The 15391-nt window shown below is 46.4% G+C and overlaps 1 protein-coding gene across 8 annotated transcripts in view; it reads left to right on the top strand.

Moving 5' to 3' along the window:
• Positions 1-15391, top strand: part of LOC138757761 (electrogenic sodium bicarbonate cotransporter 1-like) — a 148290-nt gene that overhangs the window by 13576 nt on the left and 119323 nt on the right. For 7 of the 8 annotated variants that reach the window (XM_069925588.1, XM_069925585.1, XM_069925589.1 and 4 more), the window contains exons 2-3: positions 1214-1287; positions 8386-8571. In XM_069925588.1, the coding sequence (XP_069781689.1) occupies positions 1215-1287; positions 8386-8571 (259 nt within the window). In that variant the 5' untranslated portion in view covers position 1214. Of the gene's footprint in view, positions 1-1213; positions 1288-4979; positions 5187-8385; positions 8572-15391 lie in introns of those variants that run through there. The other variant, XM_069925590.1, reaches the window with a different exon arrangement.

Raw genomic sequence — 15391 nt, forward strand, 5'->3', positions numbered from 1 at the left:
AGATAACAATTGGGTTCTCATCTTGAGCTCCTATTATTTCTAATAATAACAATCACGGCTTTATTGTCACACACATTGTACAATGTACATATGCACCAAAATTCTTACTTGCTACAGGCAAACAGCGAAAAATATACAATAGTAATCCAATTGAATGAAACTAAAAGAGACCACAAGTACATAAGATAGATATTAAATATTCAATTATCCTCGTGCAAGGAAAGATGACAGTGTTGGTGCGGATATTGGTATTGGAGCACACCTTCATCAGCAGTGTGTTAATCATTCGTGACGAAGGACTTAGGCTCGAAACATCAACTGCCTTTTGCTTCCTATAGATGCTGCATGACCTGCTGAGATTCTCCAGCACCTTGTGTACTGCACTAGACCCCAGCATCTGCAGGTTTTCTTGTTTACCTCCTCTAAAAATCAATCAGAACTGTGAGCCATGACCTTACCTACACAAAGCCTATCCCAAAATAAATTCATCCCTTTCCATAAATGAGCAAATTCCTCTCCCCAACTCTCTCCAATAATGTCCCCCCCCACCCCCAATAATCTCCTGGAGTACACCTTCTGCCCTTCTTGAACAATATTGGTTATTCTCCAGTGTTCTATGACCTCTCCTGAGTCAGACATGTGCAAGGCTGACACAAGAAGAACTGCAATCGTTTGATCAGATCAAACTTTTTTTACATAGTCGGGGAATTAAGGAATATGGGTAAAAGGTAGATAGGTGGAGTTAAGCCTATCACCATTGTTGAATGGTGGAACAAGCTTGATGGGCCAGATGGCCAACTCCTGCTCCTATTTCTTAGGTAAACTTTCAGTGCAATCAGATCCCCATCTTGTCCCCTCCCACACATCTGCACGTCCACTATTATGGGTCTGCTCGGTCACATTGCGTGGTGTTTCTCTCCCTGCATATTGTGGCTCTCTGGAGCTACACGTGTGTTTAGCAGTAAAACCATGTCACATCTCAGTACATCAAACTCAATCTGGCTTAAGTGGGCCAGACTGCCTCGGATTAACTTGCTTAAACCTTGCAAGGCAGCGGTCCTTTGAAGGGCAGGGTCTTCAATGTCCTGAATCACTGTGGCTGGACATGATGAAGCAGGGCTCATACAATGCTCGACCCTAAGTCCACTTACAATGCAAACAGCACACCCCAGGAAAAATGCGAGCAATCCTTCTTTCTTTTCTATTACTACAGGATGGAAGATGAGGCAGTGTTGGACACAGGAGCCTCCTTCATCAAGCACGTCTGCGATGCAGAGGAAGTCGAGGGTATGTGGAACCAATTTCCTTTCTACATGTGTCTGATGTCAGCTGCAATTGGGGGCAGAGCTGCTGCCTTTTGAAGGTTTTAGTTTATAGAGTTACGCCCAGATGGTGAGGCCTGGCCTTCAGTGAGGCAGTGAGTGTACACTGCCTTTCTAAAGTATAATCAAACAGCGTGGAGACAGGCCTTAAAAACACTCACCCATGCCCACAAAGACTCAAGCTAGTTTCATTTGCCTGAATTTGGCCGGTATCAAAACCTTTTCTATGTATGTTCCTGTCCAAATATCTTTTAAGTGCTATAATTGTCCTGTTTCTACCACCTCCTCTGACAGCTTATTCCATGTTCCAACCTCCTGAGTGAAGAATGTACTACTCTGGTCCCATTTAAATGGAGAGAGGGAGGGGTGTCAGGACCAGAGTGGTTTACAAAGATATGGAGGGTGTAGGGGACCAGAAAGTTACTGAAATAGGGTGTAAGGAGCCAGAAGGGTTTTATTGAGGGGTGTAGGGAACTGGAGGGGGTTGTAGAGATAGAGAGAGATGTAGGGGATTAGAGATAGGAGGGGTGTAGGGACTGAAGAGGGGTAACAGCAATAGGGAAGGATCTCAGGACTGAAGTGGGTTACAGGATAGGGTGTAAGGAACCGGAGGGCTTAAGAGACAGGGAGGGGTGAAGGGGATGGGAGGAGGTTACTGGGATATGAAGGGGTCCAGGTGATGGCAGGGGCTACTGTGATAAGGAGGGATGTAGGGATCCGAGGGTGTTACAGAGACAGGGAGGGGCATAGTGGACAGGAGTTGGGGGAGGTGTTACAGAGACAGGAGACAGGGAGGGGTGCAGTGGACAGGAGTTGGGGGGGAGGTGTTACAGAGACAGTGAGGGGTTAAGGGGATCGGAGCAGATTCAGAGACAGTGAGAAGTGCATGGGACCGAAAGAGGTTACAGGGATAAAGAGGGGTATAGGGAACTTGGGGAGGGGGGGGGAGAGGGTATAGTGACAGGAAAGGGTGTAGGTGACTGGGGGGGGTGTACAGTGACAGGGAGGGGTATAGGTGACTGAAATGGATTGCATAGATAATATGTGAGTTTTATGAGGGACTTATGAGCAACATGAGAGTTTGAATTTGTGATGTCACCACCCTGGGTAATTGGACTCAGTGAGCACAGGACGAATGATTTTAAGGGTTGTCATTACTTGGTTGAAGATTTTATTACTGAAATCCCAATCCCGTTTCTGGATATGTGGTTATCCTTTTCCTTGGAGATTTACTGTCGGGTTGGCTTTTTGGAACAGTGTTGTCAATGTTTTGGGATGTGCATTTACCCCCGTGCATTATTATGTAATCACTGGAGTGTCAGTACACCACAATTGTTGAATAATAGTGAAATTAAAGGGAACAGGGAAGATAGTGGGAGCTGAGTCCATGGCCAGATCTGCTGAGATCTTGTTGAATGGCAGAGTAGGCTTGATGGGCTGGATGGCCGTCTCCTGCTTCTGTTTCTTATGTTGTTATGTGCATAACCTTGGCACCTGTTTGTAGTCAGTGGTAGGATTCAATGTCATATGTGATACCTATGAAATATAAATTACAGTATAGAAAAAGCTATATCAGCTCCCACATCTCAACCCTCTGCCTCTCTCCTGTCATCTTCCCATTCCTCTCTCCCTTCTTCCCCTGAACGTCCATTCACATTCCCTCCCCACTTAGAGAAAAGCAGCTTCTCCTGAATTCCCATCTTGGCATCAATCTTCCATCCATGAGCTCTAGTTCCAGCTGTTCCATAAAAATGGGAACAACTTTCCTGCATTCATCCAATGTAACCCTTCCATAGATCTTTCCATGTTCGACTCTCTCACAGACACCATTATTGGAGAAATCCTCACCAGTCTGTTCTGCTTTTCCAACTGCTTGAAACCCCTCAATTTAATCTTTGGTTTTGTGCACCTGATCTTTTTAGTACTGCCTTTGATCAGTGAGGCCCAGAACTGAGTGCTGACCTCTGACCAATTTACCCAAGGTTCTGGAGAGAATGTAGATGCTGAAATCTGGAACAACAAACAATCCACTGGGGGACCTCAGCAGATCAAGCAATATCGGTAGTAGAGAAAGAAAAGATTCAATTTATTGTCACGTAATAAAGACCATGCAATATTACACAACGTTTGTTTTCGACTGCCGTAAGGCTCCAGATCCGAACCTTGGACATGATTAGGAATCTTTCAGTGCCCTAGGCACCCTGTCGCATCCCAATTCTGGTATCCCTTCAGCCAGTCTTGAGCCAATTTCCAGCAATTCACAGCGCAGAGTGAATCCCTTGATCGCAGTCACCCACAGCCTGCATTGATTCCTTGACTCGAGTTACCAATAGCCTGCCGCCTGTCTGCTCTTCAGCCACAGAGCCACTGCCATGGTCACCGTCCCATGTGTCATCTTCTCTGCTTCTCTGCCTCAAGTGGGGGAGGGTGGTGCTCTCCCGCCTTCTGGTGCCTTGTGCTAGTAGTCTACTTTTTTGGAGTCTGCTACCCCGCATGGCTGCTATCGACCATAGGTGCTGCCATCTTGGGTGCACACCCAACAGTTGCAGTATTTTAAAATAAATCTACTTTTTGCTCCATTTATAGGCCATTTAAAGCCTGTACGGAGCTGGCGGCAGTTGGACTGGGTGGTTTGATCCTGCGGGAGTGCTGTGACTCCATTCACCCCCCCACCCCCCCCCCCCCCCCCTCCACGGGTCAGTACCAGCAGCTTCTCCACCATTATTGTTTAGGCAGTTAGGCAGTTCCTCAAAGCAAGCACATGCGACTTGTACATCAGATTATGTGATTGATAGATGTATTCCTTAATGATAGCAACAATGAGTTTATTGTCATATACTGAATATTGTGCAATGTACACATGCATCAACATTTTTACTTGCTGCAGCTGTACATTACTTCATACAACTACACTAGTTGTACATAAGTTGAATTAAAGTGACAATGAATACAAAATAAATAAATAATAACTATTCAGTTACTCTAGTGTAAGATTTTAAAAAAGTTACTTGGCAATGGTCAGAACCTTTGTCATGTTGGAGCAGTCCCTGCTTAGTGTAACGGATGGGTGGGGGGGGGGGGGTGGTCAAGTGTTTGTTTGCTGCTGGAAAGAAACTGTTCTTGAACCTAGAAGCACTCATCTTCAGGCTTCATCACCTTCTACCCAAGGGTTGCAGTGAGAAGAAGTTGTGGAAGAAGTTGTGTCCAGGGTGATGGGGGTCTTTCTTGAGGTAGTGCCTCACATAGATGTCTGCAGCGCCTGCAGTCTTTTGTGTCTCAGCTCGCACCTTTTGTACTGTTAGAGAACCTGCTCTCTGTCTATGTTGCTACATTTCATTCTTCCAACCAGAGTGTAACCGTTCACATTTCTCAACATTAAACTCTATCTGCCACCTTTCTGGCATTCCACCAGTACATACCTTCTTGGAACTTCATTGAACTGTAGATTTTGGAAATCAAATTATGAACTAAAAATTCTAAACTATGAATACTTATTGAGAAATCCAGTGGACTTCATATCAACCTCAAGGAAATTACACTGTGTACTTCCATTTTATGTGAAAATTCTTTCTCTGCGACGATTTCCTGTTTTTGCATCAATTGCATTTCCTTTATTTTATGCACTCTGTTACCATTCTAAAACTGTCATTTGCTGGACACATTTCTTTTCACAATTCTCTAATTCATCCCCTCTTCTCCAAGTGAGTGTTAATTCTGCCCCAATTATTGTTTCTGGAATTGTCCCCAGAACTGAAGTTCCCAGTTACAGCATTAATCCTTGCCCCTCTTCATGAAAGAATGAGCATTATTGGACCTGGAACCTGGAGATGATTGACCATGGCCTCCCATCTCTCAATCCTGTTGGTGAGTCGACATTGTTACAGATGGCCTTTCCACGATCTCCACTGATTTTTAACCCATCCAGACTTCCACCAACAGAAGCCTCATGGCCCATGGCGAAGACCAATATAACGCGCTCATGTAGACTCCTCACTCTACTCTAAATTTCTGTTGTAGTACTTAATCACCCCACAGAATGTCTAAAGAATGTCTTTAGATTCCATTTTTATATTTACTGCTAGTCATTTCTCATGCTCACTCGTCACCTATCTTACATCCCTTCTGAACTCTCAGCATGTGTTAATGCACAAAGCTACTGGAGGAATTCTGCAGGCCAGACAGCATCCATGGAAAGCAACAGGGCATTCTGGGTCTGAGCCCTACATCAGGAATTCTGAAGGTTGGGTAAGCACTCAGATCAGGTGGAGGGAAGGGAAGCAGGAGAAGCACAGGCGAATCCTGTCGGAGCCTGTACTGATGGTACTCTGGCCATTGAAACCAAGTGTTTAGAGAAAGCCAAGTGCAGGTGCAGGAACCCTGAGCAAACAATGAGAAGCTGGAGGGACTCAACGGGTCAGACAGCATCTGTGGAGAGAAAGGATGTCGACGTTTTGGGTCAAGAGCCTTTTTTGTCTTGAAGTGTTGGCTGATAATTTCTCACTATGGATGCTGTCTGACCTGTTGAATCCCTCCAGCTTCTCAAATCAGAACAAATATAGAGAACGTGTTTCCTCTTGAGGTAAAATGTAGAATGGGGGGGGGGGGTGGGTGGTGGGCACTGTTTAAAGGTAAGGGCAGGTACAATAGGATCTTTTAAGAGATGATTAGATAGGGACATGGAACTGAGGAAAATGGGTTATGACGCAGGGAACTACTAGGCAGTGTTGGAATAGGTTATTAGGTTGGTACAACACTGTGCTGTAGAATTCTACATTCTATGTTTGAAAGGCACAAGTGCTGGAAATGCTCCACAGTGAGCAAGAGAGAGAGAGAGAGAGAGCTATCAAAGTTAAAAAGCCTTTGTTGGAAAAGGAGTTAATGTTGTAACAGACTTTGAGGAAGTGAAAGGCTGAGGAAGGGGGAGGGGAAGAGTGATAATTTGTGGTAGGGTGGGAGAGAACGGTTGAGAAACAGGGCAGCATAGTTGTGCAGTGTGTAGAACTACTATTTCACAGTGCTAGAGACCCAGGTTTGATCCCAACCTCCGATGCTATCTGAGTAGAGTTTGCATATTCCCCTTGAAGGCAGTGGAAGTCAAATCGTTGGCTAGTTTTAAAATGATTCCTTACTAGTAAGGGCATCAAAAGTTATGGGGAGAAGGCCGGATAATGGGGTTGAAAGGAAAAAATGTATCAGCCATATTTCGAATAGTAGAGTGTCTTGAAGGGCCAAATGGTGTAATGACCCTCAATGAATGAGGTCAGGAACCATGGCTCAGGCCCTTAATTTCCTGTTTGCTGACTGCCCAAAGACTTTGTGCCGTCTGCAGAGACCGGCTTCGGTGCAACCCTCACACCTGAGGAGCCCGTCACGTCTTCATTGCCCCAGGAGACACAGGCGCAAGCTTTTCCTGCAATTGCTTCTCCTCCCGCACCTCAGACCTCATCACTCAAACACCTGCTGTAGCGAAGGATAATGGATTCAATCCCACTTCTAACCCTGGATTAGCCTGCCAGTTGACATTACGATATTTTTAGCATTGTCTGGAGTGCGTGTGACTCAGGAACTCGTTGGTATTTTGGCTGTTTATCTTGGGCCTGTGACTGGAAGACATGGGAGTTCCCTGCCTGTTCTTTCTGCTCATGTATTATTAAAAAGAGGCCATTCAGCCCATTCAGTGGAAGCTAAGCAGGCTTAGGCCTGGTCAGTACTTGGAGAGGATACCACTTAGGAACACTAGATGCTGTAGGTTTCTGTGAGGGATGCTGGACAAGTGGTGACTCTCTGTCTGCCTTACAGTGAACAAAAGTTAAATAATTTCATGTATATTATATTGTAAATGTAGTAATTATGTGACAGTAATGGAACCTTTACCTTTTTACCTTTTATATGGGCTAATTACAGGAAGATACACCGAGTATAAAGAACATGCTGGGAACCCACATTATTCCAATCACAGGCCTGAGGTCACCAGTACAAATAGTTCCAAGTAGAAATAATCCTTTGTCAGACCTGCTGAATAGTTCCAATGTTTCTTATTTTTATTTCAGATTTCTAGAATCAACAGTTTAAAATTTTTTAAAAACAAAATAGCAAGATCATCCCTGGAGTGATGTGGGCAACTTTGGTATCCTTGTTGAGGGAGGGTTTATCTACCTTGGAGACAGATCTGAGAAGGTCCACTGGATGGATCCCTGGAACTCTTGGACCTGCTGAGACTCTTTTTTTCAGTATTTTCATTCCTTGTGTTTCCTTGGAATAAATAGCTCGTCCAGTGTGTGAAGGCCTAGAGTTTACCAAAATGGGACACAAGGGGCTGTGATGAGTAGAATTCCACCTCTGCCCCGTGGCATTGTCTCGTCCAAGGGCACATGCCTCAGAATAAGGGCCATTGTTTGAGAACAACTTGCATTGACAAGCATTTGTTGAATTGAAGAAGTGACCCTCATTGAGGCGTTAAAGGTCATGAGAGGTATTTGAGGCTGTCATTCGTGAGAAATCATTTCCTTGTTGGGGAATGAGATGTAGAGGCAGAACCTAGAGCTTAGCTGCCCTCCCCTCCATCTAGTGGGAATACAGAACTACCACCCAGAGACCACTGGGGCCAGAGTTACCACTGGGGTCAGAATTACCACCCAGAGACCACTGGGGCCAGAGTTACCACTGGGGTCAAAGAACTACCACCCAGAGATCACTGGGGTCAGAGTTAGACAGAAAGTTCAAAAGTGAGGTTGAAGGATTTTTACAAAACAAAATGAAAGAGATCTGATGATCATCTTGAAACATGAATTCTCGCTCTCTCAAGCTGACTAACCTTCTGAGTATTTCCAGCATCTTCTGCTTATTTGATTGGTCAATTGTTATTAGGTTAAGAAGTGGGGAATTGGGATCAAATTGATGCTGATCAATTAAAATGGGGAGAGGACCCCAGAGTTGAGTTGTCCCTTCTATTGCTGAGTTTCTCTTCCATGTTCAATGTTGTGTGAAAGCAGAGTGTGAAAGGTGAATCCTACCACCACACAGATGGTGAGGGTGGAAGTTAACTCTGTGTATTGCCTTACAGGACATCACACTGTTTATATTGGAGTTCATGTCCCGAAGAGCTACCGGAGGAGAAGGCGACATCGGAGGCGAGGAGTTGGGCAAAAGGAGAAGAACAAGGAGCGAGATAGGGCAGCCGAAGCCTCTGACCGCTCTGACACAGAAAACAATGAAGACCAAGCGAGTGGGAGCCTGTTTAAACCCCTCTGTGAGTGCTGTACTAACTGGAACATAGATGGGAGGGCAGGGAGCTTATCTTTGTGGCGACCCTTCTGATGCATATGTATGGCAGAGGGGTTAACAGCACCTGAAAGGACCCTGTCACTAAACCATCGTGTCAGAAGGGGGTGCACTGGGAGGCCTTTCATTGGAATAGGCCCTTTGACTCAACTCGTCCATGCCAAACAAGTTGACATTCTGGGTTAGTCCCATTTTTCTGTATTTGGTCCATCTCCTTTCAAATCCTTCTTATCCATAAATCTGTCCAATGACTTTTGAACATTGTAATTGTACTCATTTCTACAGCTTCCTCTGGCAGCTCGTTACAGATATTTTAATTTAAAAAACATTTAGACATACAGCACAGTAACAGGCCAATTCGGCCCATGAGTCTGTGCTGCCCAATTTACACCCAATAACCTACACCCCCGGTACGTTTCAAACGGTGGGCGGAAGCTGGTGCCACTGGGGAAAACCCACATAGACACGGGGAGAATGTACAAACTCCTTACAGACAGTGGAGGATTCGATCCCTGGTCAAGAACGCTAGCGCTGTAAAGACATTGCTATGCCAACAGTGTCACCCCAAATGATATGGATCACCCTTGGAGTGAAAAGGTTGCCCATCAGGTCCCTCTTAAATCTCTTTCCTTTCACCTTAAACCTATGCCCTCTGGTCTAGAATGATCTGCACTGTGAGCTCTCACTTTATCCATGCCCCTTGGGAATTTATAAACCTCTGTCATGTCACCCCTCAGCCTCATACAATCCAGAGTATAAAGAGCCAACTTCTCCCTCGAGTCCCAGCAGAATCTAGATGAATCTCCACTGCACTCTTTCTATTTCATCTCCAGGCTGAAGGTTCACTGGATACAGGAACCTGGGCAATTGTTAGAGTCATGGGCTCATAGCACAGAAAATGGCCCTTTGCCCATTAAATCCATCAACCACCTGGTCACTAATTCAACTTTATTCCCCCCCCCCCCCACCTTCTAATCAATTCTACCACTTGCCCCCACATGATGGACAGTGTGCCAGCAGCCAATCAAACAGTCAACCCACATACCTTTGGAACCTTTGTTGGTATTTGACAGTGGCGCTGTAAGGGCAGGAGAAGGCAGCTGCTAAAAGAGCTTCCTCTTCTCCAGTCTCTTCCCACACTCCAAAGCTGTGCAGGTGGATGGGTTCATTAGCTGCTGTAAACCACCCCTGGTGTGGGTGAGCGAGGAGCATTCAGATAGAATCAGTTATTGGAAAAGGGAGTCAGGGAGAGGGATTTCTTAGTGATCTAGCACAGACTCAGTGGGCCTTTGAGAGAAACCACTGCTGTGGGCGTATGTTTCACCTTCTCTCCATGCAATTCTGTTCATTTCACCAGTGGATTTATATGAAAGCATCAGACTGTGTTTGCTGCCAGCTCTGGTCTTGCAGAGGTGGAAATTTAACTGGCTCGGCCCTGCTGTCTTTTCCTAATCCTGTCTCATCTCCATCAGGTCACCCACTCCAACCTCTGCCTTGCGGAGCATGAGCCCCAGCTGCTTCCCTCTGATGCAAGATCATCCTTCTAAATCTTTTTCAGTCAATTTTTTCTTGTCACCTATACCAAGGTACAGGGGGAAAGTTCATTTTGTGAGCAGTTCAGGTGGTCAGCCCATATGCAGTCCAGCAGTAAAAGTAGATTTCCAGAGAGAAATCAGTTAGAAAGGAACAAAAGCAATATTATATTATGAATGTGAGGTTCATTCACGAATCTGATGACAGCAGGATGGCAGCTTTCCTTGCATCTGATGAAGTCTGCAGAGAATGGGGGTCAAGTGCAGTATAAAAAAGTGCTGGAGAAACTCACCGGTCCCACAACATCCAAGTGAAGTAAACGGTAGTTGACATTTGGACCTGAGTGCTTCTTCAGGAGTGCTGAACCTCAGACAAATGTCTGAATAAGAAGGGGGAGGGGGGAGGGAAAGGGAGGCACATAGGCGAACAAGTGGTACAAGTGGGAGGGGAGAATCTGGTGGTGAGTGATTGCACACTCATTAATCTTCTTGGCCATGGGAAGGGGGTTGAAGAGAGTGTGGCCGGAGTGGGAAGAGTCTTTTAATATGTTGGCTGCTTTACCGAGGCAGCAGGAAGTGCAGAAGGAGGGGAGGGGACAGTGTATGTGATGGCATGTTCACAGCTTTTCATGCCCTCCCATAGCAGGGAGAACTGCAGTGTGGACCAATCTTTGGATTTGCAAAGCACAATAGCTGTGCTGAGAATGGGAAAAGCTTTCACATGCGTTTAATAAGGATTTTACATAACGTGCACAAAATTCATGGGTCATCATGGCCTCATTAACTTGATGAGTTCACAATGGAACCCAGCCTGACGAATGGAGAGAGCAGCACATTTTAATCCTCAGATCTGTGAGACTGGGCTGCAGTTATAATTAGTTTGGGCTTTGTAAATCCTTTGCCAAAGTTCATCCACTCTGTATTCACATGCTCCATCTCAAAGCACCGTTTACCTGTGGGAGCAGAAATGAAGCAGACCGCCTTCTCTGGAAGTGAGGTGGGGAGGGTGGCAGAGGCACGGTGTGATTGACATTGCTGGAGTCCTTTTCAGGTGAAGGAGAAATGGACCAATAGCCCTGTGAAAGACTCTTCAGCTCTCTGATGGTTTCAGCAGGAGAAAGCTGGCCCTCCATCACCATGAGTAATGAAAATCCCCACCCTCCCTTGGAGAAGACTCTCCTTCAGAGGCAAATAACAAGAAGCTGGAGGGTTTAAGTAGGACAGATAGCATCTGTGGGGAGAGATGGTGTCAAGATCTCCGGTGGGGTCCCTAATCTCAATGAAAGGTCATGACTTGAAATGTTGACATAAAGTAAAAACACAATGCTGGAGAAAGTCACAATGTATTTTATCTCGCAAAGACAAAGATACATAACCAACGTTTCAGGCTTGAGCCTTTTGTCAAGGTTCTTTAATGTTGACAGTCCATTGTTCTCCACTGACCCACTGAGTCCATCCAGCTCTTGTGTTCTCTCAGGATTGTGATTTGCTCTGCTGCTGCTCCCTCCAGCCTTGTCTGTGTCTGTACAAATGGGCAGACTCTTTGCCACTTCACAATGTAAACCTTACTGCCCTTTTTTTCCCTAAAACTCCTTGTTCTGAAAGGAGACCATTCTGCCCACTGACTCCATGCTGGCTGTCCAACAATCCCATTGGTCACATTCCCCCACTGATTTCCCAGTAACCTATCCTTTCTCACATCATCCTGCATTGAGTTAATGGAGGAGCCTGTAGATGTTCGGGTTCTGGGAGGAAAACCAAGCTCCCGAGGGAACTACAAGGTCATGGAGAAAGTGTTATCCCCACATAGACAGCACGTCAAGTCAGGGTTGAACCTGGGCCACTCGAACTGTAAGCTTTGCAATGATGGGGGTGAGCCACTATCTTAAACATTAGTGAAGGTCTTCCCAATGCACTGAGGAGGAAGATCCAGGATTTAGACCCTGTGATCAGAATCAGGTTCAGATTCCAGATTTATTGCCAGAATACACACATGACATCACATACAACCCTGAGATTCCTTTTTCCTGTTGGTGCAGCAGAATTACCACTAATTGGTAGTGCAAAAATAAACTGTACAAGGCGTAAACATGTAAACAAAGAAAGAACTGTAAACAAACTGTACAAGACAGAGAAAACAAAAATAAAATCAACATAGTGCACAAGTAAGAGTCCTTAAATGAGTCCCTGATTGAGTTTGTTGTTGAGGAGTCTGATGGTGGAGGGGTAGGAGTTGTTCCTGAACCTGATGGTGTGAGTCTTGTGACACCTATACCTTTATCCTGATGGCAGCAGTGAGAACAGAGTGTGTGCTGGATTGGTGAGGGTCTTTGATGATTTCTGCTGCCCTCTAATGGCAGTGTTCCCTGTAGATGTACTCAGTAGTGCCTGTGATGTCCTTAGGCTGTGTCCACTACATTTTGGAGGGCTTTAATCTCAGGAGTATTGGTGCTTACATTCCAGACTGTGATGCAGCACACTTTCCTCCACACTTCTGTAGAAATTTGCCAGGGTTTCTGATGTCATGACAAACCTTCACAAACTCCTGAGGGAGTAGAGGAGCTGATGTGCTTTCTTCACAATACCATTGGTGTGTTGGGTTCAGCAAAGATCTTCTGAGGTAGTGACTCCCAAGAACCTACATTTGCTCACCATCTTGACCTCTGATCCCCCAATGATCACTGGATTGTTGACCTCTGGGTTTCCTTTCTCTAGCTCCTTAGTTTTGGTGGCATTGAGTGCAAGGTTATTGTTGGTGCACCATTCAGCCAAGTTTTCAATCTCCATCCTGTATGCTGACCCATCCCATCCTTTATACAACCCACTGCCATGATATCGTTGACAAATTTGTAGATGGTGTAATTGTTGTACTGAGCTACACAGTCCTAGGTGTAAAGTAAGTAGAGCAGGGGGCTAAGAACACAGCTCTGTGGTGCTTCAGTACTAATGAAGATTGTAGAGAAGAAGTTCTTACCAATCTTCACTGATTGTGGTCTGGAGGTGAGGTAATCCATGACCCAATTAGACAGTAGGGTTTTAACCCCCCAAGTCTATTTGCTTCTTCAGGTTGGCCAATTTTAAGTCCTCTACAATGATCAGGAAGGCATCATGCCTGCTGATCACTGTGCGCAGTCTCTCCACTGCCAGCCTGACGTTAGCCTGGGATGAAATGTACACAGCAACGAGGATGATGGCAGAGAACTCCCTCGGCAGATAGAATAGATGTCACTTGATTCAAGATTCAAAATTCAATTTATTGTCATGTAATGAAAACTGTGTCCTATTACACAAATTTGTCTTTGTCTGGTGTAAGGCAGACGTATTCTCCATTGGTATAAATTGCCTGAAGTGCCTCTTACAGTCAGAGAGAGAGAGAGAGAGAGAGCGCAGAGAGAGCTGAGAGAGAGCAAGCAGAGAGAGAGAGCGAGCGAGAGCAAGCAGAGAGAGCGAGCGAGAGCAAGCAAAGAGAGAGAGAGAGAGAGAGAGAAAGAAAGCAAGCAGAGAGAGAGAGAGAGACAGAGAGAGAGACAGAGAGAGAGACAGAGAATGAGCGAGCGCAGGTCCATGGATTTGCCTCTATCACTCCAGCAGCCACACAGTCCAGTCCAAACTAGCAGCAACCTGAACTCCAGATCTGAACCTCCGACTCTATTAAGAACCCTTCAGTGCCCTCAGTACCCTCGCGCATCCTGGTTCTGATACCTGATATCCATTTAACCAGTTTCAAGCCAGTCTTCAGCAGTCCTCAGCCTGGTGCCTCCCTTGACCGGAGACTCCAGCAGCCCACAGCCTGCCTGGGTTCCGCAACTTGAGTTACCATCAGTCCGCTGCCTGTGTGGGTGGTTCAGAACCCCTCTGTCATCACCGTCCTGTGAGATGTTTCCTCTGCTTCTCCTTCTCAGATGGTGGGTGGCCTCCCTGATTTTCTGGTGCCCCGAGCCAGTCCTCTGCTTCCCGAGACTGCAAATCATAGGCGCCGCCATCTTGGGCACAGTCCCAGCAGTTGTGGAATTTTAAATAAAACCACCATCAACTCCATTTACAAGTCACATGAAGCCTGTATGGAGCCGATGTCATTTGGTCTGGATGGATGGACCCCGCGGGAGCACTGGGTCTCTGCTCCCCACTCTCTGTGGGTCCACACCAGCGGCAGCTCTGCCGTTACAGCAGCTCCACCTTTTGATGATGAAGCAACAACAGAATATTCCCAAGGCAGCGCAGTATAGGCTAAATCTTCCTACTCTAGCCTGCATGCCACGAGCTCAGTTGTTACACAAGTGACTCGAGAGTGTGCGGTGGCCTGGGGAGATTTCAAGTTTACATTTAATGCCACATGCACCAAGAATCAGTGATAGAGGTTGTTTTTCAAGCAGGCCAGTAGATATCTCATACATAGCACAACATAGAGAGAGATCAGTTGGGAAAGAACAAGGCAATGTAGTTTTATAGATGTGAGGTTCATTCAGGAGCCTGGTAACCACAGGAAATAAACTGCCCTTGAATCTGGTGCTGTGTTGATCTCACACTCATGAATCTTTTTCCTGGAAGGAGGGGAGGGGTGACTGATTTGGGATGAGCTTTTTTAATATGACTTTTTTACACAGAGTGGTGGTGGCTGCCTGGAATCCATTGATGGGGGTGGAAGTGGAGGCTGGTACAATAGGGACACGATCTTTTTTTTTTAGACAGGCACACGGATATAAGAAAACAGAGGGCTATGGCAGTGAAAGAGGGAAGGGTTATATTGTTGCGAAGTAAGTTTACATAGATCAACACAACATAGTGGGCTGAAGGGCCTGTTCTGTGATGTACTGTTCTATAATATGTTGGTTGCTTTTCCAAGGCAGTGGGAGATATAGATTGGGGAGAGAGGGTGCGATGGTCTGAGCCATGTTAACCCTCTTCAGTTTCCTGTGGGTCTTTGGTGAGGCAGTACCCATCCCATGCAATGATGCTCACTGACTCTCTGCCCCCCTCGCTCTCTGCCCCCCTCGCTCTCTGCCCCCCTCGCTCTCTGCCCCCCTCGCTCTCTGCCCCCCTCGCTCTCTGCCCCCCTCGCTCTCTGCCCCCTCGCTCTCTGCCCCCTCGCTCTCTGCCCACTCGCTCTCTACCCCCTGCTCTCTGCCCCCCCGCTCTCTGCCCCCCTCGCTCTCTGCCCCCCTCGCTCTCTGCCCCCCTCGCTCTCTGCCCCCCTCGCACTCTGCCCCCCTCGCTCTCTGCCCCCTCGCTCTCTGCCACTCGCTCTCTGCCCCCTCG

Source organism: Narcine bancroftii, chromosome 3, assembly GCF_036971445.1.
Source record: "Narcine bancroftii isolate sNarBan1 chromosome 3, sNarBan1.hap1, whole genome shotgun sequence".
NCBI lineage: Eukaryota > Metazoa > Chordata > Chondrichthyes > Torpediniformes > Narcinidae > Narcine > Narcine bancroftii.